This window comes from Bactrocera tryoni, chromosome 2, assembly GCF_016617805.1.
Source record: "Bactrocera tryoni isolate S06 chromosome 2, CSIRO_BtryS06_freeze2, whole genome shotgun sequence".
Lineage (NCBI taxonomy): Eukaryota > Metazoa > Arthropoda > Insecta > Diptera > Tephritidae > Bactrocera > Bactrocera tryoni.
Genome location: NC_052500.1, coordinates 5808491 through 5832844, shown reverse-complemented (window position 1 = coordinate 5832844; position 24354 = coordinate 5808491). Strand labels below are relative to the sequence as shown.

General features: G+C 35.6%; 3 protein-coding genes across 7 annotated transcripts; all 3 read right to left on the bottom strand.

Annotated features, from left to right (window-relative positions):
- Positions 1-19: 19 nt before the first annotated feature.
- LOC120767916 (peptidyl-prolyl cis-trans isomerase, rhodopsin-specific isozyme) lies at positions 20-1852 on the bottom strand. Its single transcript, XM_040094276.1, has 4 exons — positions 1494-1852; positions 736-959; positions 578-678; positions 20-201 (listed from the first exon to the last, which is right to left on the bottom strand). Exons 1-4 carry the CDS (start codon positions 1768-1770, stop codon positions 99-101), a joined length of 705 nt encoding a protein of 234 aa, XP_039950210.1. The 5' UTR covers positions 1771-1852; the 3' UTR covers positions 20-98.
- Positions 1853-4344: 2492 nt separating this feature from the next.
- On the bottom strand, positions 4345-14296 carry LOC120767242 (serine/threonine-protein phosphatase 1 regulatory subunit 10). Of its 2 annotated transcripts, none has more exons than XM_040093082.1 (6): positions 13356-14296; positions 13034-13196; positions 12816-12913; positions 12380-12654; positions 10379-11992; positions 4345-6816 (listed from the first exon to the last, which is right to left on the bottom strand). In XM_040093082.1, the coding sequence occupies exons 2-6, from the start codon at positions 13034-13036 to the stop codon at positions 5093-5095; spliced, it is 3714 nt and encodes a 1237-aa protein (XP_039949016.1). In that variant the 5' UTR covers positions 13037-13196; positions 13356-14296; the 3' UTR covers positions 4345-5092. The 2 variants fall into 2 exon arrangements, with proteins under 2 accessions (XP_039949016.1, XP_039949017.1); XM_040093083.1 differs by having other exon boundaries at positions 14155-14296.
- A 675-nt stretch (positions 14297-14971) lies between these two features.
- Positions 14972-21891, bottom strand: LOC120767679 (ring canal kelch protein). Of its 4 annotated transcripts, none has more exons than XM_040093854.1 (10): positions 21541-21891; positions 21246-21395; positions 19781-20182; positions 19252-19716; positions 18535-19183; positions 18349-18473; positions 17780-18282; positions 17058-17714; positions 16581-16996; positions 14972-16514 (listed from the first exon to the last, which is right to left on the bottom strand). In XM_040093854.1, exons 1-10 carry the CDS (start codon positions 21735-21737, stop codon positions 15534-15536), a joined length of 4545 nt encoding a protein of 1514 aa, XP_039949788.1. In that variant the 5' UTR covers positions 21738-21891; the 3' UTR covers positions 14972-15533. The 4 variants fall into 4 exon arrangements, with proteins under 4 accessions (XP_039949788.1, XP_039949789.1, XP_039949790.1 ...); XM_040093855.1 differs by having other exon boundaries at positions 16581-16975; positions 21541-21737; XM_040093856.1 differs by lacking the exons at positions 21246-21395; positions 21541-21891 and adding an exon at positions 20248-20378.
- Positions 21892-24354: the final 2463 nt, after the last annotated feature.

The following is a 24354-nucleotide window of genomic DNA, read 5'->3' as shown; positions in this document are numbered from 1 at the left end:
GTCACATGTAAAATTTTATTATTGCTATAAATATATATTTTTATATTTCACTATTAGTGTTTAAAACGCACATATAGATTATTTTTTAGTCAGAAAAGTCAACAGTACATATTTAATTGACGGAAAAAGTAATGGAAGATGAGCAACACAATAAAACTACTCATTACGGGCAGTCCAGCAGCCTTGACCCAACTCATTATGCTGTGGAAGATAAAGAAAACGAAATGTGTACAAAAAAATTAAAAAAGGGTATAATAATTAAAATAAATATTTTATCATTTCAATAATTTTTTTTCGTTAAATTGATTATTTAATATTTTTAATAATATAAGTTGTATCAAAAGTTTTTCATATCTTTCATAATTTGAAGGAATTTTATATAGATTTGTCATATTTTAATGAAATATTATTTTTGCTAAATATTTTTATCACTAATTTATTACTAATTTCTTTTTTTAGTTTTTTTTTCAGTTTTATTAAAATTTTTTTTAATGTTAATTTTTAATATTTTTTTTTTATGTTTAAATTCTTTTCAATATTTATTTATATTTTCTCATAAATCTGTAATCTTACTCACTTAAAATCATCAGGATAAAACTCAAATGGTTGCGTGGGAATTTCGCCACAGTTCGTAATAATAACTGGATCCATTGGAAAATCATCAGTATCTGTTTTAACCTAAAAAATTTGCATTTTACAAATTTAGAATTATCTTTTTACTTAAATTAAACTCACATCTTCAATTGCATGCACCGTATCCATACCATCGAGCACTTTACCAAACACTGTATGCTTGCCATCAAGCCACGAAGCCGATATAGTAGTTATATAGAATTGGCAACCATTTGTGTCGGGTCCACGATTTGCCATGCCTAAATATCCCGGACGATTGTGTTCAACGGTCAATGCCTCATCTTCAAAATAATCACCATAAATGCTGGTAGAACCTGTGCCATCGCCTGTAATTACCATAAGTGGGTGTGGTATACAAAAATACCGCATTACCCAATGACATCACAAATGTGCAACAATTTGATAAATAGAAAACCACCACAAATACACACATTATTTGGCACTAGGAATCTTCCTCGAAGACAAAAATAAAATAATCTCTTCATACACAGCTAAAAAATGATAATGATGTGGTGGTGGACTTTCTGCTGAGGTGTCAAATATGGTGGTAAAAAATCGATGAACTATATACAAGTATATAATAATAATACTAGTAGCCTGACACCTGGAAAGTAAGATGACATGCTTTTTGAGGAAAATATGAAATATCTTTTGTTCGAAAATCTAAAAAAAACTGATGTAAGCTACACGATTTGGAATTAGACTTGAGTCGACTTGAGGAAATTTGATATATGTATAGCCGCAAGTTTGAATAAGGAAGTTATATTAATGCGCTATATGATATAACCTCTAATTTTTTCACTAACTAGACACAACCACTCATCCAGTAGTAATTATTTTCCGAACTACCCAACACTCACCATTTAAAATATCGCCACCTTGTATGAGAAAACGATTAATTACGCGATGAAATCTAGAACCCGCATATGTAGTGCCATTGATGCCACGCAAGCATATGTGTCGAAAATTAGCGACTGCCTTAGGTGCGATTTTACCAAACAGTCCTAACTCTATGCGTCCCAGCGGTTTCTTTTGATGCTTGACATCTAAATAAACCTTAGAAGTCACTGTAAAGCTCAGACCCTCAGCAATGGCCAGTATAGAAGTAAGTCCGATTAAAAGTTTATAGAGTGACATAGCGGTATTCTATGTATATCTTAATTACTATAAAATGTTATACGCTTTCTATGAACACAATCGTCGAACTAACCGCGTTAAATGCGGATTGTCGATTGAGGACGCGCGAAAATAACTGAAAATTTTACAAGAAACCTTATAACTATTGAAAGTTAAGTTCAAAAGCATGCATTTTCACCACCCACATATGGATACGTGGTGCAATGGAAGGCACCTAAATATATGCACAGTCTTTTAGCGATTCTTACATATGTACATCGATTTACATATTTATTGAAAAGCATACCTATTTCTAAATATTTTGATTTTCCACCATTTCCTAATAGATGAAGAAATTGGTTTTCCATTCTTTCTGTTCTACATTTTCCATTTTCCTTTTTTTGTATTGCTATTTTCATATTTATTTAGAATAGAAATGTACTAGTTTGGGTTTTATGTATGCAAAATATATTTTTTTTTTTGTTTTTTGTTGTCTAAAACAGTTTTGGCTAGATTTAAACAGTTATAATGTTCATAAATTCGCGACTTTTCTGTGTATTAACTTTAATTTCCCAATGAGGAGGCACTGGATTTTTGTTAAAATCCTCAGTTTATAAGTTTATTACACTGATTTTTCGATATTAAGATAAACAACGAATTTTATTTTACTTATACACATGAATGTATGTATGTATGTATATCAAATGTATATGTACATATATGTACATATGTATGTATTTAGGTATATTTGAGAAAATTCTCCGAAATTTTAAAGTAGATGTAAATAGCTTCGAGGATATGAGAGTATGTTATTTATAAAAAAATTTAAAATAGTGTTCGGTTTCGAAACTTTATACGCTTTTTTTCAAAAATCTGTTTTGAGTCGTTAAGAAAATTTTCTCCAACACGGCTGAACCGAGGGACTTGAAATTTTGAAATAAAACATATTTGTCAGGTAATTATCGAACTTTTGTTAATAATTTCGATTTCAATTTTTTAAATTTTTTCACAAAGAATGACTTTTTTGCGAAGTCACCATTTTGTCAAAAATCAAAATTTTGATCAGTCCTTAGAACATTGCCTGTATTCATAAAGTATTATTATAATACACTTGTGTTTTGATTATGAAATAATTATAAGCAGAAAAATCATAACATGTACAAATTTAATTATACACATACATAAATAGTTAAACTAAAAAGAAGTTTTAAATGCATCTATATAAGTATATCAAAGCAATTTCCTGTATAACTTGTTACTACTCACATAATTTGCTCATACATACATATATGGTACTCATACCCATGTGTAAGTATAATTGTAAGCTTCCATCTTCACTAGTGCACATAACAGAAATTTCACACAATCAAAAGTCATGCTAGATTACATGTAAACACTTCTTTATCATTCGTTTACTTATTGGCTACATCGTTTAGATTTCTTACTCGTTACTTTACTTATTCGCTATTTCACTTTCGCAAAGCTATTATGCACACACATATTTACATGTAATGATTTTCAACTAATGCGCCTGTCGCTTGAGCTTGTTCGCTACCGGCACACACTATTTTCACTTGCAAATTAAAACAATAAAAACACTACTATGTCTAAAATTCTGGCACCAGGCGATAAACAAGAAGCACTAGTTTTAGTATTTACACAAATATTTAATTCATAGCAGAACTACACGCGAATTTAAATTTTTTTACAGACCGAACGCTTTTGGCCAACCTTTTCGCAACGAATTACGGAACGGGAACTGAAAAGAACTGTTAGAAAAGGAAGTAGCTTTGCATTCGTACAGAGTGAAAAGGGTTGCTGAGCGAAATTATTAATAGTACAATTAATACTAAATGGTAGTTATACAAATAAAATAATTATGTAAATTAGTTCAATATTATATAACTAGCCAATAAAATGAAAATAATGTTATTTTATAAATGTTGTCTTATGATGACGGATTTTTGCAGTATATTTCTGTGTCGAAATAGCACATTGAAGTTTGTCGTTGCCCAAAAATGTGCAAATTTATTTCATATCTTATCAACGAGATATTCTAATTTAATAACTTAAAACAAATCGATTTGTTTCAAGTTCTAATAAAACAATTAAAAAAAAAACTATAAAGAATTTTTGAACGCACCTTTTCATGAATGAAAAGCAATAAAAGAAAAAGCAAGTGACTATTTTTAAAATATATGGAAAACTAAAAACAAATATATACATACTCGTATATCGATATACTTGTGCAATTCCTATATTATTTGCAATTATGCTTGATATTTAGAAACTCTTCTCTCATTATTGACCAAAAATTAGATAATTTCAGGACTTCGATTGCTATCCAAATCTTTATATCTGCATTAATTATACATAATTAGATTATATTAAATAATTCTTTTATTTAATTTTTTATTGCATGTTTTACAAATGTTCTTATTTTATTCAAGTATTGAAATGCTTTTCATTTGAGTTTATATGTTACAGAGTTATAATGAATTTGTTGTATATATACACATGTACATATGTATGCGTGTCCTTAGATTAAATAAGCTACCTTTAGTTAGTTACCGTGATGCATGTGTAACTTATGTATCTTATTTGCTTCGCTAACATCAATAAATCCTACATTTGGTTATCTAATCTAATAATTCAATAATATTGTACATTTAAATGAATGAAATATAGATTATATGATATACATATATGTATATATAAACTTCGTTGAATACGTCCTTGACGCTCTGCGTAAGAAGCTGGATATTAATTACAAATTAATAAGTACAATGTTTAGATGTATTGCTCTCCGCAGATAAGTGTATAAATAATAATCTACATTATATATGTAATTAACGATTATGTTTAATGCAAATGCCGTTGTAACATCTTAATATTTTTATATTATACATTCATAAATGTATTCATAGACCCATTATAGGGTGCATAATTCTATAAAATGCTAGTAGAAAATCTACGACTATGTTTTTTTCACGATTTATCTTTCATTTGCTAACAACAAAATTTTTAGTGCAAAAATATAAACTAACGCTTTGTACAAAAAACTTAATTATTTCATAGAAATTAAATGTATGTTCTCTTTGTGGTTTACGACGGTTGCAGGCTGAATCGCCTGACATTGATTAAAGCAACGCAGTTTCAGGAGGTCATTTCGGATGGCCAACGACGTACGGTGGACACTTAAGAACTTTAGGTGTGGCTCCAGGCGCGCAGCAAATAGATCTTTTTATCGCTCAGACAGTTTTTTGTGCATCGTCTTGTCGCCACTATCACAGTTGTTTTTCGAGATCGTTGTTGAATCTTCGTCAGAAGATTCTGGCGAATCCTATATGCGTTTGCTTTTATTAGGGTGTATAAATTTGCACGATTTGCCTAAACGACAGTGACCACGCATGAAAGCCTTACAAACACCGTTGTTAGAATTGCCACCGCCGCCGCCACCACCGCGGTTCTGCCCACCGCCGCCACCACCTGAACGCCAATTGCCACCCCCATTGTTATCTTGGAAGTTTGAACCGGTCCGCCAATTGCCACCGTTGTTGCGATTTTGGTTGTTATTGTTGTGATGATTGTTATTCATGTTGTTCCGTTCAAATAGATTCGCTGGTGCCATATTTGGCATAACACGCGGCGGCATCAAACCCATTGGTCCGAAATTGGGTGCATTATTGAAGGGACCTTGTGCTGGGCCATACTGATTACCGCCATGCATTTGCCATTGCGGGTTGCCGGCTCCAGGACCGAATGGACCCATCATATTCTGTTGTTGTACTGGTGGTCCACCAGCCATGGGACCCAATGCCAAATTACCGTTGAAATTGCCTGTTTGCCAAGCTGGATGTGGTCCTGGGCCCGCCGCCGGTGTGGGAACTGGCCTTGGCATTTGCATTTGCGTTGCCAGCAGATTGTTTGCCGCCACACCAGCATATTGTGGCATAAAACCTGGATATGTATTCAGGTTATTTGGCGGTAATGTGTTTACCTGGGCGGTTGGTAAATTGCCTACATTAGGAAGGCTATTTTCTGTTGACTTAGGTGAAGTCTTTGGCTCAGGCCAAGGCATATTGGTGTAGTCGCTTACAGCATCTGGATTGCCGGTAATATCTTCTAACGGTATGACTGGTATGTCGACTGCGAAATGCGGTTCTAATTCTGCTTCTGCCGGTGAGTCGGGGATCATGCTGTGGGAGAAGTATAGTGCGCGCAGGGTAGTCATCTCGCGTTCAGCTTGCACCTTACGCTGTTTAGACTGATTACCATTCGGATGTGGTGGTACACCATCAACTTCGATCAGCGGCCGCCACTCGGTTAATGGTCGCATATTGTCCTCATGTGTGAAACCACGTCTAGCGATATTAATCGCATCGCGTTCACTAAAGCGTTCAAGATTTTTCATGTCCATAAAGGACTGTGCTTTTGTCACATTTACGCGCTCTGTTTCATCCAGTTCAAAGTAACGGATTTGCTCGAGTTGTTCTTGAGGTCGCCAAGTCAACTTCTTCTTTGGACCTTTGCGTCGGTGCAGCATGAGCACACCGGGTGGTCCATTCGGACCACAACCAGGACCAGGCGGTTTGGGCGCGTCTTCCTCTGAACTTTTTTTGGCGACATCTTCTTCCCCATCACTACCAGTGATATCGACCGAGCCGCCGATCTTAGTTACTGTGGCATCACTACCGTCATCACTAGTCTTTTGCTCTCGCAGTACCTTTTGTTCTATATCTTCCTTAACCTTCTTCAAGGGTATATCATCATCATCTTCTGTGCTATTGCCCTTATCGGCTGAATCCAAATCTTCCGATTTGTTGTTATTATCTTTGCTATCATTCTCCTTATCGGATTTGTCTTCGCTCTTAGTCTCGTCCAAGGTGTCCTGGTAGAATTTTAAAGGCGCCACCTTTGGTGCATCTGGGCTGGTAGGTGGTGAAGGACCTTCCTTATTTTGACCGGGACCAGGAGTAGTGGGCCGCTTACGTTTGGTAACTTTTTTGGGCCCCGTTGCTGCTGAGAGCGCGTCCGAGAAGAGATTTGTCTCGACAAGAGTTTGAACTGAAATTAAAGAAACCATTATTAATATGGTGTAAAATGCATTTAAGATCATTTCAACGGTAAGTTGTATGGAGGTAGGAGTTCAGATGCTAGTTTTTGCTTTCGGTCCATTGTATACAGCTGGGCTTTTTTTTCTCGCGCGTAAGGGGAGAAATGTTCAGTATTTTCAAATTATATAGATTATTTAAAGTACATAAACTTAATTAAAAAATAATTTTATAATTTAATACATAACTACATAAAATTTGGAACGCGGTGATCGTTAAGATCAACCTCTATTGTGATGCACGCAGATTGTGATCTCAGTACAGAGAGCTTGAAGGTTAGATATTGGGATAAGTTATTAAACACTTTTTTTTTGATAATTTCACTTTTGTCAGGGTTAGGTTTTTCGGAATTGCAATACTCTCGAGAGTCAGTATGAATTAATATAGGTTCGATTCAGATTTTATAAAACGGTATTGCCGGGAAGTTTTGAAGTAGAGCATAAGTTCAGACAGATTTCAGAACGTAAATTCAAAGACAGATTTCTAAAACCAGCAGCTAATCGAAAGGAGACTTAAAATTACTTCGAATAAAAAAACCTTGCAATTAACTAACAGAAATGATCAGTGGATTCATTACTAAGGCGACATCTTTTATCATTTGTAGCCTTTAAGGGAAATAATACTTAAAAACAACCATGCTCAAAGTTGTCACAAAGATTATTTTAAACTTGGAAGTTAGACTATTATCTGAAGTTTCAAATGTTTGTTTGCGATCATAGCTTTAAGGTGGTGAAAGATCAGAGCATTAAAGGGTTCAAGATCAAAAATTAATTTCAAAAATATCTCGAAATATAGTAACTGTAGGTGTTATTTTTTGTTTAAAAAGCGGTTCGTGATTTTTATACACCTAAAAACGGAAAGTTATCCATTATATCAAATAGATTACAAATGCGGATATAGAAAAGGGGTGGGGTGAATTTTGTTAGATCACTTTCAATAAGCCCCGGATGAAACCAGAGACATCTTCGTGGCGGAAGCGACACATATCCGACTGAGTTAAATAAGCTCAAAATTTATGTTGAAATACTTATATATATACAATAAATTAAAACACGCTCTGGGCAGTCGAAGCTTGGAGGCAGACAAGATATTAAATTGGTTTTCTTGAACAGAAAACATTCATCCATATTTAAAAACTGTTAAATGTTTTTTTTTTCAGCCGTATAGTTCTGGAAAAAACTAATAACTACTTCCATGATGCAATTCCCAGCTAATGTAGGTTTATGGCATATTGAGTGTGGTCTGTGATATAAACTTGAGTTTCCACCTTTACGCCGCCGAGCAAGACATCGATGTTTCTTTCTAAGACTAACTTTTTTGTGATAGCGTCAATATATTGCTGTCATTGGTCGCAAATAAATTACGAGAGGTTCTGGTTGCATATACCCAACTTTCATGGGAACCGGGTTATATTTGCTTAAAGAGGAAAGACTATTATTTCTTATTTGACATTAGCAGAATTTTTGAGACAATTTATAAATAAATATACATGAATCTGAAATCTTTGCTGGCAGATATTTTACGGGGGTAATGCCGGAAATGCTCTTGAACTCTTTTCGAAATTGTGTAATGCTCACTATGTTTTTGACATACATATTACTACAGTGCTGACCGATCGGAGTGAGGTGCTTAGTCATTGAAGAATACCAATTTTGTTGTATTTTGAGGTTATCTTATTTCATAAAGTAATTATTTCAAGTCATGTAAATGTGGTATGAGATTGGGTATTTTAAAAATTACTATCAAAAGCCTTGTAGATCTTATATGTGGTAATAATTTAAATAAGAATGCTGGTGATAGCTAAAATGGGTTTTGTGCAGCCAATAGAAACGCGACACTAACGGTATACATAAGTACTTTTCATGAATAAATTTATAATCTTGAGGATATATATGAAAACGGTGCCGATACACAATATGCGTTATATGTGTCATTGTATAGCTACAATGAGGGCTGGAAATCATAATTACATATCCCAGCTTGAGATATATTTGAAGAAAAAAAGCAAAAGTTTGCGAATTCTTTTTTAGAAATCGTGATTGAAATCGTGCATGAAAATGTCATATAGAGTGAGCATTTTCTAAACGAATTGGATCAAAATGTATGCCCTCATTGATCTTAAAAATGTTTGCAGAAATTTCGGTAACTTTGGCGTCATCTTGCCTTTAGTGAATCTCTTTCTAATGAAGTATATCGCACGCTACTTGGTTGTAAATAACTTCAATGCAAAAAAATGGCAGAAAAACCTAAGCCCATTTTTTCCATTTCTGTGTAAAATTTCTTTCCGTTTCAATTATTAAGACTGCTTCCAAACTTCGACGACCATTAGCTCAAATAATTTATTTTGTTGAGAAGAATTGTTTATTAATCACCAACTCTTTGTTGTCTTATGTTTTAATGTTTGTTTTCTTATCAACTAATAAATAATAAACATTTTCGTGGCATCACAACATTGCAATGTACACGAATAAACAGTTAATGTGAATATTAAAATTAGGATGTAAGATAAAATTCATACTTAACAGCCTGTTTCCACTTGTCTATGTGGGCGATACTACCGACAGTGATAGTCTCATTCCGGATGCGTCGCTTAATTTTGTTAGAAGAATCAACAAAACAAAAAACAAAAAAAAAAACAAAAAATAGCGCCTTTAAAAAATTGCGTTGTCGGCACGAAGTTTGATTGTTTATACCAATGAAGTCGCTGTACTATTTTTAAATTCGCTTGTGACGTATTGAATCTAAAATCTCGATGACGATTTTGATGCATTTACACTGTACTATCGACCAATTTCTCCGCAAATTATAGTTGCATTTATCTCGGAGTGCCTGTTTTACCAATTACAGCAACAATCAATGCAAAAAGCTCTGATAATATCAAAGATAATTTGTTACACAAATATTAATTAACGAACAAAATTTGATTTTAAAATTATAAATATCATCCATCTACTAGTGGGAAGTGAAGATCGATCTTATATCACGTATACGTATTGTTGATCCTCTCCCGTGACAAGAAATTAATTGTTATTTATCACTTCGAAACATCACATTAACATTAGATGATTTAAGCACCATCAGCATTTTTAGGTTATTAAGGAGCCAATCCAATTTTTTATAGTTAAATTTCGTATCGTTTTTTTAAGTACTTAACACATCAGGAGAAAAAAAATTATCCGCGTTAAAACACCTTAAAATTACTCCGCTCAACCATGGCGGGACCATCGCAAGTAGTGTTTGACAATACGCCAATGTTGCTTCTAGTCTATGTAGGAATTTTGGTAACAGAAAACAACGATTCAATAAATTCAGTTCCATCGTTCCACACAGTCCAATGAGGAAGCGTGGTGTTGCCAACACTAAAGAGACGACAGTCTAAATTTTTTATAAAACACAAAATACCACCTTAAAAAAGTATACAATATAAACCACAAGCAAAAACTAGTATCATCCAAACTCCTGCAAAGAAATAACGCAGAATGCTATTAGTAAATGTCGTAACACAAAATACTTACTTTTCTTTGGAGCAATAAGTTTGATAGCTCCAGGCTTCTCATTAGCTACTGTCAGATTGTTGATATCAATTTTAGATTTCTTTTGTGTTGGTGAATCACTGCTGCTTGGTGGCGGTGAAGGGCGTTTTAGTGAAGATGGCAAACTGGTTGGAATGACGGTACCGGGAGCAGAAACGCTTGAAACTGGTTTCTTCAGTCCTTTCCGCGATGGTGGCGGGGGAGCTTCCTCAGTAAGGCCATGGGAGCGAAATTGTGATTTGTATGTTTTCACAGTTTTAGCCTTTTCCGAGTCACGACGAATTTCTATTGACATTGAAGCCTTCTTTGAAGGAATGGTTATTGAAGTAGGCTTTGTCAAATCCGCTTCTGATTCATCTTTTTGTTTTTTAGGAATACGACTAAGTTTATCGGAAGTGGATAACTTGGAACTGGATTCTTTATCCTTTTCATTTGGTGTTTCTTTTTCGCGCTCTTTTTCCTTTTTATGCGACGAAGAAGAAGTATTAGCTGATTTTTCCTTATCTTTATCGCGATGTTTGTCTTTCGAACTTGTTGACGACGAAGATTTTGACGATGATGATGAGGATCTATGTTTACTTGAGCTGCTGCTACTGCTACTACCCTCTTTTCGATCTTTGTCTTTACTGGAACTTGAACGATCCTTATCGCTTCTATGTTTATCACTTGAACTGCGGTGTGAAGAGGACGATGAGGAAGATTTTGACTTGCTCGAAGACGAACTTTTGGATTTGTGACTAGATGATTTGTGGCTAGAAGATGAGGATGATTTCCTATCTTTATCACCCTTATTTTCTTTATCCCTACTTTTGCTGTCTCTGGAGTCTTTAGAGCTCCTATGTTCTCTACTTATAGATTTTTCACTTTCTGTATCTATAGACTTTTTTCTTTGTTCTATGGACATCATGTTACTATCAGGTGTTATTTGAGATTCTTCGTCAGCGCTACTTTCACTATCTTTGTCTTGTTTATCAGTTGATGTTCGTGTATCTTCTTCCTCTTCTATAATTGTAGAATCAACAGTTCTATCAGTCTCTTCTTCTTCTTCTTGAGCACCCATGCCACCATCAGCTTCTGAGTCGCCCTTCGTGTTGGCATCATTTTCACCATCATGGTCCATTTTCTCACATTCCTCCTCATTCTCATTTCTTTGAGCATTTTGCTCAACATCAACAACAGAAGCTAGTTGGTTGGTTTTTGGTACTTTTGTCAAAACTTGTTGACCATCTTTATAAACCAGTTTGAACACCAATCCTGCTTCACTAGCTTTCTTCTGTGCAGGTGTTGGTGCATAAGTAGAAGGCTCAGGCGGTACATCTGTGACATCTGCAAGTGGGTCTTGCTCAGCGGAATTTGAAAGCGGTCGCTGTACAACCGAGGGTCCTTTTACTTTTAATGGTATATTAGAAGTTTGTGGTACTTTGCTGTCTTGCCGTATAACAGGTGTCGTTTGAATGGCAGGTATTGTAGAAACATTAGGAGTTGCTCCTCCGACAACCGATTGCTGTGGAGAACTTTCTACTTGAGCACTTGTAGTATTTTCTGTCACTACTTTCAACCATTGCTCCACCAAACGTTTTGCAAGTATACGTACTCCTAAAATAAATAATAAAAATTTATAAAAATATAATCGTCATTTAGGCGATTGTTTCATAACTGCTTTTTTTAATGAATTTAGTTCTTTTAAAAGTTGGGAAAGTAAATTAAACCGATGACGTCATATGTAGACAACAAATATACGCTACTCGTATAAATAAATTTTGACAGCAAAAAAATATCAATAACAAAGAATAACCTTCTAAACTTTTTGGATGTCAACCAGAATTGGAAAACTGTATATAGACAGGTCTGTCACAAATGTATTTAAATGATGTGCCTTTCATTATACTCAATTGAAGATATATCTAATCCCTAATTTTTTTCAAGTTGTAAATTATAAAACCTAATTGTTGACTATATATAACTTTGTTTAAAAAAACTTACCTTCATTGCCGCCATCCCGGCAAAGTCCCTTCACCAATTTTGGTGCAGAATTTATTTTCAATCGATCCACATCAACTGGACAAAGTAAAAGTAGCTCTAGAATTTCTTGCACAAGCGGCCAATTCATTGCACGTATTGCATCATTTAACCAGTTATATACCAGTGACCAGCCACCAACACCCATAAATTCACCAAGCAGCTCTGTTTTAGTAACTTTTAATATTTGTACATAAATGCATTTTGAAACAAGTTTTTTTGAATATCTATTCATCAACCTGGAATAAAAAATACACACTATTAGTTTACTTTACATAAAACAAATTCGTACTAAATGCAACCCTAAAATTAAAATTACATTCTTCACGAACGCATTACGCACAGTTGTATGACAAGTAATGATTTGCACATTGCTATTAATATAATTAATTAAACTCACCCCGCGATCCGCTTGACTTCTCCAATGCTAAGGATACCTCCATTATCGTCCAAAAGCACCTTTAGGCACTTAAGAAGTTGTAAAGGTACTATGCGCGGCTGAAATTTTAATGAAAATCAAAATTAGTACATTGACAATTTAGGAAAACACGATATCTATTTGTTTAGGAATTCTTTATTTTCTAAATTTATTACATTGAAATTAATCAACCAACTCACCATATTTGTTTCAAGATTACTTCAAAATAATCTTAACGATAGCCAATAATTAGACGATTGACGTCACACTAGTTCTCTTGTTTCCACTCTTGATACTTTTCGTATTATTTGACTCTAATTACATAACTTTAGTATGCATTCATTACTTTCCATGTGTTTTAAACTACAAAACAAAATGAATCAAACTTTAATAAAAATGTACAATAAAGTACGTGCGTGCTTTACGACAATGTATGACGGAAGAAAGTACAAAGAAAACCTGACCCCTTAGTAAGTTTCTTTATTTCATCATAACCTACTTAAAAATTTATGGAAAAGTTACCTAAACGCTTTTATTTGCAATAATAAACAAACATAACTATTATTGTTATGAAAGACAATATTTTTAATGAATAATTTTAATAATTCAATCCCTCGTTGACGATCTTGTTAAACGTAATGTTAATTCCAAAGTATTTTGTAAGACTACTGCGAAAATAGTATAGAGAAATTTTCCAACATGGCGACGGGTGGTTGTAATAGATTGCTTTATTTTAAATCGCAGCCAATTTTAAGAACATTTTTCGGCGTTGCCAGGTAGAAAACAACCAAAAATGGTTCTAAACTCATTTACTGTCACAGTTCGTTATATTTCCAAGCGTACGAGTTCGCATCTTCAGCAAAATCGTGAAAATAGTTCGTTTTTATTAGAATACTTGCCGAATACAATCCATCAAGTGGCAACTCGCAAATGTGTTGAATGGTTCATGTCCGGAATACAATCTATTACAAGGGATTTAGCCACGTTTCCAGCATATTCTATGCGCATGGAAAACACATTTCCTTCTATAGCAAACTATTTAATCACTAATTTAACTTATGCATAAATGCCACTATTTTCTTTAATATATGCTTTCAAGTTTTAACATCGTCAACGACAGTATTAACCGAAATTACGAATTTTCTTTGTACTCGGCACTAATATGCCTCTTGAACCAACACTCGATATTTAACAAATTTGTAGCGTGGATTCACATCCATATAGATACCTCCTTATAAAAAGTACAAAGAAATAAACACGATTCTTCTTTGCATAAAATAGCTACTTATAACCTAACAATAAAAGATTTGCTTTTGTTTACTTTGTTTTCCTTTTTTCTTTACAAAAGTACAGTCTGTTCAAATGCAAGTAGGTATAATGCAGCAGAGATAAAACAAAGAAAATTATCAAATAAACGCCCAGCGCTGCAAATTTTCACGTCCAACTCACCCGCAAACACGATTTTATCTGAACAAATGTCTTTCTTTTTCAACGAATCGTTGAATCGAGCACAGAGTCGCAATCACCGAGTGTGTTCAACAAAATTGCTATACTCTGAAGAGCGCTAATATCCAGAGTAATTTAAGAAACACAAATGAGAGACAACGTCACAATTTTCGATATCAGACTAAAATAATTGTTTATTTTGTACTCAATTGTTTTTTTTAGAAATTTTTTAAGGACTTTGTGAAAAAAGTATTATCTGTGATAACTCACACACAAAACTACATATTAAACAGGTAGAGGAATGTCAGGAGAGCGCAACTGAATGCCTACATGACACACGTATCGTAATTACCCGACACACATACACATCTTGTTTTAGGTAGACTTTATAACGAACGAAATACTTACTTTGTCACTGAGCTGTGAACTAATGAATACAAATAAAAAAGGTAAACTACTTAATAGTTTCTTCGTCGCAAGTCATACATGAAGTTGGTTGTATTTGCTCACTCCAGTGCAAGAAAGTTTTCGAATTTGTGAGTTCGAACTTTAATTTTATACCTTGTATTTTGACGATCCCATATAAAACTTTATAAAATTGATAGTGCAGACACGTTATTACGGACCTGTATACAGTCGTGGCAGTTATTGTGTGCCTGTAACTTTACAGGTAAAATGAAAAAAAATTGCTATTAAATATGTAGGTATTTTTACATGTATTGTCTTTATCAAATAAATTAGTACATACTATGTATATATATAATAAACAACAGAGCAATGAGTATGTTCTAAAACTCATGCAATGAATAATGCAATAATGAGTAAGTAGAAAAAAAACTTATACATATGTTTTACTTATACATAATTAAAAGTTAACATGAGTATAAACATGTAACTGAAAATACGTGTCGAAAATACAAAGAAATAAATCCTGTTTAGTTCGTATCATTTGTATACTATGGTATAATGCAAAATTGTGTATTTTGCCTAAGGAAACTGCAAATTGCCGGTTCTACGTGTGCGTATATATGTAGTTAGTACATTATTTTACTGTTTGCTAATTTCATACACATGGCTACTGTTCACTACGAAATTGAATATTTAGTATATAATCGTGATAAATATGTATATAACTTCTTTTGCTCAACTGAAAACTTAATATTCAAAACTACTGAGTTTCTTATTATTTCTATCATTTTTCCAGCAGCTAAATTCTTCGTTATCTCTTTATGTATCAGATAACATATAATTTGTTCATTTTAGCATATCTTGTTGTTGCTTGCAATCGTCGTTTTGTTCCTTGTTAGTAGATTTTACATTAATATTGTTGCTGTCGTTAGTGGCTTTTGTCTTTGTTGCATCAGTCTCGTTGTCATTTATGAATACATTTTCTCTTCCAGTAACATTTGCTACTCGATTTGAACTCGTGGGCTTTTCGCCTTCATTATCACCTATATTTGCATTGGCACTGCAAGCCGCTGTTTCATTGTTAATATTGGCGACGGCCTCTTCCATTTCAGCTTCGAGCTCGGCAACAGGTGGTGGAGTTTCATTTTCGTCAAGACTATCTGGTAACGGATTTATTATTACTTCAGCGGCGCCACTTACATTTCCACTTCCACTCGCCGCACAATTTAAAACGTCGCCATTCTCAGATTTCACTAGCTTCGGTTTGAACGTGTTGTTTTCCGCATTGAGCACATAACTCTTGAATGTGTCTACGTATTTTGTTGTACTATAGCCAGCGGCGGGCGCAACGTTATTGCCACTTTGTGTTGCATTGGAATTTTGGCGCATGCGTCGTTGTTGTGTGTTAAAATTTGGACTTTCGGAGCGCGCACGTTGTAGTTGTGGGCGAGTTGTGCCTGTTGCATTTTGATGATTATGATCATAATCACGCGAACGTCCAAATTCAAAACCATTTTGCCAATGCACATGCACATTTTCATACGAGGGATCCTCATAGCGATGTGTGGCCGTATCACGTCGATTTTGCTCGTATTCACGCAAACGGTTCAAGGCGCGCGGTCGCATATTGAGATCGCGCCTCAAGGCCGTCGAAGCGGCTGCACATGGTGCGTGCATCTCGGCATTAGCTGCACTAAAACGCATTAAGTCATGTGGCATCATGCCACCCAAACGTGGCGTATAATAAGGATTGGACATATGAGTGGCGGCGGAAGCGGCATCACAACCACTACAATCACGCGAAAACATGAAATTGAAGTCGATCACCTGTAAGAGTTGAGAAAAAATATTTTTTAATTTGGATTTTAGTTTTTCATTTATACTCTGATCCACCTTGCACTCTGGCCCCTGTCCAATCCATAATGGCAACCATTTGTTTACCAGCAACCATTGTAAACTGGACTTGGAAATGCGATTCAAGGTGCTCGAATTCGATGTGTGCTCGGGGCTGTTTGTGCTTGTTTTAGCTGTTGACGCAGGCGCTGCGCTGTTCGTATTATTTGTTGCCTTCTTGGTGATTGCATTTTTAATGGAGACAGTCTTCTCTATTGCAATGTTGTTGGCATTATTTGAAGAGGTGCTGGGCTTATTTGTGTTTAAAGCGAGTGCTTTAATTTTTGGTATAGCGCCCGTTTGGCGTGTGCCTGAGGAAGTGGGTCCATCATTGGCATTGCCATTATTAGTACTTATTGATATCGGGCCAGCGGAGGCAGAACGTGGTTCTCGCTCTTTGGTATTATTCGGAACCACTGAAATAATAATAAATACACTATTTAACAAATTAAACATGTATTGGTTTTGGAGACTTACCACAATTGAATTGCGTAGGTATTTGTTGTCCACCAGCGGTAGCATATGTGGTCGCCATGCCGCTACCTATACCGACCGAGGCGCGATATATATTGCTCATACTCTGTGCATTTTCGCCCTGCAAACAGCTGAAGAAAGATGAAGCGCTGTTTTTAACATTATTGGCATCTCTTTGACTGCCCGTTGTGGTCACATTGGTTGCTATGGACGCAGTGGTATTTGTTACTGCCGAATTAATGCTACAACCACTATTAATGATTGGTGCATTGGTAACGCTAGCACTGGTATTTAAACGTATGTGGCCGACAGTGCCGAAATGTGAGTGGCCGAGTACTGCATAATGGCCACCCAGGTTGTAGTGATCAATATTGCCACATGATGAGCTCAAATGACGCTCAATACGACCGATACCATGACCAATGACATCTAAACGTCCATAAACTCTAGCGCCGCTGCCGGTATTTCGGTATATGGGTTCATCACGAATTTGTTCGTAAATATTTTCGTAACGCAAACTAGGCTGGTAATTGAAATTGTAATAATTCTGAGATTCGGTGTCATCGAAACTGCGCTGGCGTTGACAGTTGTTGTTACTGCCATAAACCGAAGTAGGTGCTGTATTGGATGCACCGGTGCGTGAAGCGTTGAAGCGATTGGCTTTTGAGAGAAGTGAACACATTTTATTATTTATGAAAAAATGCTAGTGGGAAACACCCATTTACCTCCTTGTAGATCAATGTGAAAATTGCGTCGAAATCCCAAACCGGAGCGCACGGCACGTGGCACGTCATAAGCTGGTGATGTAGTATTTGTGCGATCGTAGAGATCATTCCTATAGCTTATATTGGGTAGAATGCGTGATTGATTGTTGCTGTTAGCGTTGTTGTTGGTATTGTTGAGATTATTAATGTTAGGTGGATTTACATTGGCGTCGGCTTGAGGTTGGGGCAATGCATCAGCAGGGGCAACAGCGTTGACGCCAGCACCAGCAGCAGCAGCAGCAGCAACAGCTGCAGTATTATATTGCTCAAGGGATTCATAGATGTTTTCGTAGTGTGGATGATTTTGCTGTTGTTGTTGCTGTTGGGAAGCATTGCTATTGCCATTGTTGTTTAAGTTGATGTGCGCGTCACTGCGTGAGTAACCGACTGCACCCTCGACATTGCTGCCCTCAGCTTGACTATTTTCATCATCTATGATACCACCGGCTGCTGCATTAGCTTGGCTAAAAATAGAAAATTGTTTATTAAATTTAAGCAACATTTGTAGTTTTTATTAAATGTAAGCATACCGTGCCATTGCACCCTGCTCTTCCATTCACATGGGCTTATCTATCATACAGACACCGGCGTAACTGCGTCCGATAGTCATAGAAGCAGGCAATATGCGCCACGTGTCAGTTTCTGGACAGTAGACCTAAAAAATCGCCAATTAGTTCAATAAATTCATTGAAAATGTTGGCACAAAAGTGTCGTACCTCAACTGAACCTAAATTCGAGGTGCCATCATCCCCGCCCACAACAAACAGTACACCATCGTGGGCCACAACTCCTGCATTGCGCCGACAATAGGCCATATCAGCTACAACATGCCATGAATTGGAATCGGGATCATATGCTTCTACAGATTTGCGCACCATGGGACCATCATGACCGCCAACGGCGTAGAGTATATTATTCAACACACCCACACCAGCACCCGAACGGCGTGCCGACATATCAGCTACGGGTGTCCACATATCAGTCTCTGGATTATAGCGTTCCACTGACGATAAGCATTGACGCGAGAAACCATCATAACCGCCAACGGCGTAGAGTAAACCATTAACAACACCAACACCAACAGAACTGCGTCGTGTGGACATCGACGCTATAAGACGCCACAATTCGGTCTTAGGATCGAATACCTCTGCGCTGCTGAGACCCGTTGTACCATCGAAACCACCCACAGCATAAATGCAACCATGCAATACGGCAACACCGAGAGTGGAGCGACGCGCCTCCATGCTATTACATGTGAGCCACTGATCTGTGGCCGGATCGTACACATCCACGGTACGCACACGTAAAGAGCCGTTGAAGCCACCAACAGCAAACACCTTATCGCCAAGCACCGCCAATCCAGCGCTGTAAATGCATATGAATTATTAAAAACTTAAACAAATACATTTACTTTTGTGTGAAGGGCTACTAACCGACAACGCCTATTCGGCATTTCAGCCGCCTGATACCACTTTTCCTCACGCAGATCGTAACACTCTACCGAACGTATTGCCTTGGGCGCTTGGCCACCAATGACTAAGAGTATCTTCGGCAGGCCAACTGGTTTGCGTGGTATGGTACGTGCAGATTTGGTGTCATTTGGCAACAGATGATATGTTAATGCTTCAATTATTAAATTCTTGCATATTATATTCCCTTCCAATAATGGCTCCTTGTCGACGCGTTGAGTTATGTATTCTTTGGAGAGAAAGGGCAGGCGTACATGTTCCATGAGGATAGCAGTGAACTGCTCGCGCATAGTCGGATCATAGCGTATCCATGATATTACACACTCATAAACTTTCTCCTCACTTGGCACACAAATGCGATCGTTGCATATTAAAGTTATCACTTGTTCGTGATTCAAATTGAGAAATTCATCGAATTGAATTACTTCACTAAAAAAATAAACAAATTATAATGATTAGCGTCTATAGCTAAAATTTTAAGGTTATCACTTACTTGAAATGTTGTTCTATGTAGGTGTCAGCATAGTTCAGCAAATCCACGCAACCGTGTATGTCTGCAAATTCACGTATTCCCAAACAGTTGCTGGCATCCAGTTGTGTCTGCAAGTAATCGCAGCAGGCTTCACGCACGTCTGTTAGCTGCAGTAAGTTTGCAGCGGTTAATAACACTTGTACATTGTCTTCGTTCACTTCTACAGTCGATGTGTACACATATTCGATGAGCAGTTCTAGCGCACGATGATCAACACCTTGTAGTGTTATACGGCCCTGTCGTGATTCCTCAAACCCGGTGAACATGGCGTAGAAGTATGGACTACAGGAGGCAAGTACCATTTTATGTGCCGGTATCTCTATATCATCGGCAACTAACGTTACATCACAGAGTAAATTTTGCCTAAACGGTAAATTTTTTATTTATTAGAAATTATGACAATTGCATTCGTTTCGTTACTGTCGCACTCTAAAGTTGAGAGAACAGTGTTTTCGGGAAGACTTAAAATTTCTGGTAGCCTCAAATAAGATTTTAAACCGTATATCTTTCTACCAAAGGGATTGGTGAAAAACATTATGGAAAATGCATTATGTGGCTAGAAAATATTTTTTTTGTCATTTCGCGTAACAGCATGAAGTAAAGTTTACAAAACAACGCTAAGTAAATTAATACTGTTATGTTTTTCCGTGCATTATCCACACTGCATTTTTACATATATACATATGTACGTACATTTTTGCGTGTGCATTGTCTGAAGGTATTGTCGAACGGCAAATCATTTTATAAAAAATAAAAAAAACGGTGTCAAAACAAAACCTACTCATTAAGGGCAATTCAAGTTCAAGGCAAATACTTATAAATATCAATATTTATTTTGTATTAAGTCAAATGTTTTATGTGTAGCCTTGATGAAGTTCAAATACGCTACCTATTGCGCACACCGACTGTCCACAAAACAAGTAATCTCGGTGTGAATACATTTATTATGGAAAATACTATTTCCTATACAAAGATGTGTTTAGTTTATTAATTACTTCTAGCATTTCAAAAGGCGCATAGTATCGTTACGTGCCAAACAAGTTATCGCTTTGTTTGTAGCGTACACATAACACACATATGTACATATATACGTCGATCCAAACAAGTTAAGAGTGAAAAGAAAAGCTCGACGTAATTAAACAAAGCTGATGTGTAATCGTGCGCACAATTAATTATTTGTTCTTCGTAAGTATGTAAGAGTACTACACTACAGCTGTTATTTATTTTCAGTATTGACAATGCAAGGCGGCGTTATGTTATGCCCATGCCAGCCGGCGCTCGAAATTTGTCATTTTTTTTTTTAATTCTAATTAACAACATAAATATTTATACTTAGGTATATGCTAATAATTTGGCAAGTTTGCTTGCCTTGAATAGGAAAAATATGCATGATGTGCAAATTAAAAATTTTTTTTTCTACACTTACTTGCGCATTTCGTTCATGGCCTCGAATGAGCGGGTTGTGTGTTGCTCATTATGATACTGTCCAACGGTGCGATCTTTGCCATTTGGGCGTTGAATATGTTTCTGTGAGCTTTCATCCAAAGAATTTTGACTTGCATAGCGTAGCAAACAACTGTTTAAAATTTCAATTAAAATATGCATATTAGACAGCATTGTAAAGAGTTCAAAACAATTATCAATATGCATCCAATTATATGTAAATACGAAAAAATAAATGCAATTGGTCAATAATTGAAAGTTGATAAACAAGCTCCTACCTGCCGCGCTCCATGCTACCTTCTGCTGCTGGATTTTGTATAACATTGCCATTGTTGTTGCCAATACCGCCGCCGCCGCCACCGACTCCCCCAGCGCCACCTGCACCAGAACCTGCTCCACCCGTTGGCTGATTGTGTCCTAAGTTGTTCATGATGCCCAGCGTGTATTTGGTCAGCAGTGCACTCAACGATATCATGCACCAAACACTCGTACCTAATTCCACAGATTGTGGGCCGCAAAGCGGTAGCTTTTTTCACACAACTATTTGAACTTAGAAAAGTTGAATATTTTCTTCATTAAATAAATATAAACAGACAAACAATTCAACAAATCAACTTGTTTCTTCGATATTTTTCTTTTGACTACTTTTCTTTTCTATGCTCTTCTCTTTCTCTACACAAAATTTACAAGCTGTGCTGCCGCTTATTTCCGATTAACCGGTTACAGCTGATCGAACAGGGTGTGCCAGGTGATGGAGAATGTTGGTAATTGGCGACAATAAGACGTTAAAATAAATATATTCAAAAGTTTAATTTGATGATAAAGAAAAATAATAATAACAAAAAAAAATAAAAATAAAAATAATAGTAATAATAATATAAAATTATGCATACATTAAAAAAAATAAAACAGCATTTACATATATGTATAATGTAAGTTATGAATATGTAATTTTTATAATTCTATATAATATATACATATATACACACATATGCATAGTATATTACTTTTAAGATTTTTATATATTATTTTTAATATTTTTGTGTGACAATATTTCAGTTATAAATTACCGCTAACTTAAAATATCTCTCTTTTATTCTGCCGTTGTGCGCCCAAATGTATGCATCGAAAATTTTTAAACACTCGGTGCTTGCTGAGCGATGTAAAGAAAGCTCAGCGGAATGCCGGCCCTCAGCATGCAGTTGCTTGAGCTTTTCTTTTTAAGCTTTTTTTTATCATTTTGGAGTTGATAGCCGTAGACGACAGGATAATAAAAATTTAGTTCCATTTGAGACTTGTTGGCGTAAGGTCGACAAATTGCTGATAAAAATTTACCGTTAAAATAATCATAAAAAGTGCTTATCTATGATTTCTGAATAAAATCGTTATTAATTTGCGAGAGTGATAATTAATGTCAGCAAGATGGAGTTATAGGAAATAGATGAATTAAAAAATTCAACTTACATAAATTATTAAAACTATTTGAACAGAGAAAAACGTATAAAAAGTGTAGCAATAGTATGAATTTTTGAAATAAATGTGAAAAAGAAGTTGATTGAAGAGTTTCTGCAATTTTGAAAAGAAAACTTTAATTTTATTTAAATAATTTTTTTTTTAATATTTTAATTTTTTTATATTGAGTATGTTAAAAAGTATTATTTCCCTATTGTCATTATTTACTTTCCGCCCTCAGTAATCCACCGCTTTTTCCTTCACAATCTTTATCTTCGACCAAGCTCTCTGTTGTAGCAATTATGACTTCGTTCCGGATGCGCTAATGGCATAATTTCATCGTTTGAATTACCGAGCATCAACTGCAGCTTCAGTCATAGACTCTGTAGCTTCTGCCTCGCCGGCATATAGCGTTCAACAGCATGTGCTGCTCTTTGAGTGAAATTCAATAATAACGCTGTGACAAAAGCAATGAAAGCCAAATCTTCAGCGCCTGTTCTCCATTCCACTTTTGTATCTGTTTGTGTGAGTGCAAAGTGTGCGCTGAAGAAATTTGTTTTGGCGGCGCCTTTTTTCGTGCTGCTGTGAAAGTAACGGCTTTTATGCTCGCCGACAGCTTAGTTTTAATGGCACTTTGACTTTGTGTCTATGAAATGTAATGGAATCTGCATTGGCTCTTAACTCAATTGGAAAGTAGTGCAGTCATTAAAGAGTGGAGTGGTAACGAGAGAATCCAGTTTTGGAGGATTACAATTTTCAACTTTCTTCTTTCTTTCTGTGTGTATAGCCTTCCGTTAATCCTAATTGAATGTGACTGGTTTGAATAGATATTTGTGATCACGGGAAAATTGATAATAATCAGGGTCAAATTAAAGTTGTTTGAAGAGAGTGGCTTAGTTGTCATATGTTCTTGCAGATTTTTGAGTGTAGACTATTGCATTTTTTATTAAATTGTTGTTGTTGTAACGACCTGTTTCGAAGCTTTATATTTTTATGTTGTGCCTGAGGTCACCTAACGGTAAAAAATAATGAAGAGTGAGGTTTTTTCGTGTTAAAACCTTACCTCATAGTCGGATCAGACAAATATCTATCGAAATTATCTGGTAGTTAACCCTTTTCAGCTCAGCTAAGTACCTCAAAGCATTTCCAATAGAATACTGACAGCTTGGATTTAGACTGCTTGCTGAGGTCGACTGTAGTCTACTAATGATAAAGATGAAGAGGATTATTTAAAGTAGCTTTTAGCCTATTTTAGATAACATTAATGGGATTTTTTGGTTATGTTTAGAGTTTTTAATGCCTTTTTGAGTTTTTGCTTTAGTTGGCTCTGGATCCTGGCTCTGTATGCTATGAAGGTTTGTTTTTGGTCTTTAAGATATTTATATTCGTGATTTTGTTCACTTTTTAAACATCTATTTATATATCTAATATTTTTTTATATCACGTGATAGTTATTACAAGAACAAAGAACAAAGCAGAAAGTAAAAAAGATGATATGATAAACTAAGTAGAACGTGCACTAAAAAATCTTAAAAACTACTACCAATAAAGTAAAATAAAAACAATAATAAAAAGCATCATAAACAGCGCGTTATTAGCCAGCGTCTGTGGAGGTGTGTGTGTTGCTTCAGCTGTAACTC

Bases quoted from the DNA above. Each gene is read 5' to 3' on its own strand.
- LOC120767916 (XM_040094276.1), bottom strand. From the start codon at position 1,770: ATGTCACTCTATAAACTTTTAATCGGACTTACTTCTATACTGGCCATT. The intron at 960-1,493 runs GTGAGTGTTGGG...TGGTAATTACAG, and splicing joins AGGTGGCGATATTTTAAATG to GCGATGGCACAGGTTCTACC. The intron at 202-577 runs GTGAGTAAGATT...TATCTTCCACAG, and splicing joins TTTTATCCTGATGATTTTAA to CATAATGAGTTGGGTCAAGG.
- LOC120767242 (XM_040093082.1), bottom strand. The intron at 11,993-12,379 runs GTAAGTTTTTTT...TATTTATTTTAG, and splicing joins CCGGGATGGCGGCAATGAAG to GAGTACGTATACTTGCAAAA. The intron at 6,817-10,378 runs GTAAGTATTTTG...CTTTAATTTCAG, and splicing joins ACTTATTGCTCCAAAGAAAA to TTCAAACTCTTGTCGAGACA.
- LOC120767679 (XM_040093857.1), bottom strand. From the start codon at position 21,737: ATGATATCGTTGAGTGCACTGCTGACCAAATACACGCTGGGCATCATG. The intron at 19,184-19,251 runs GTTAGTAGCCCT...ATGCATTTACAG, and splicing joins ATGCCGAATAGGCGTTGTCG to CGCTGGATTGGCGGTGCTTG. The intron at 18,474-18,534 runs GTACGACACTTT...GCGATTTTTTAG, and splicing joins CGAATTTAGGTTCAGTTGAG to GTCTACTGTCCAGAAACTGA.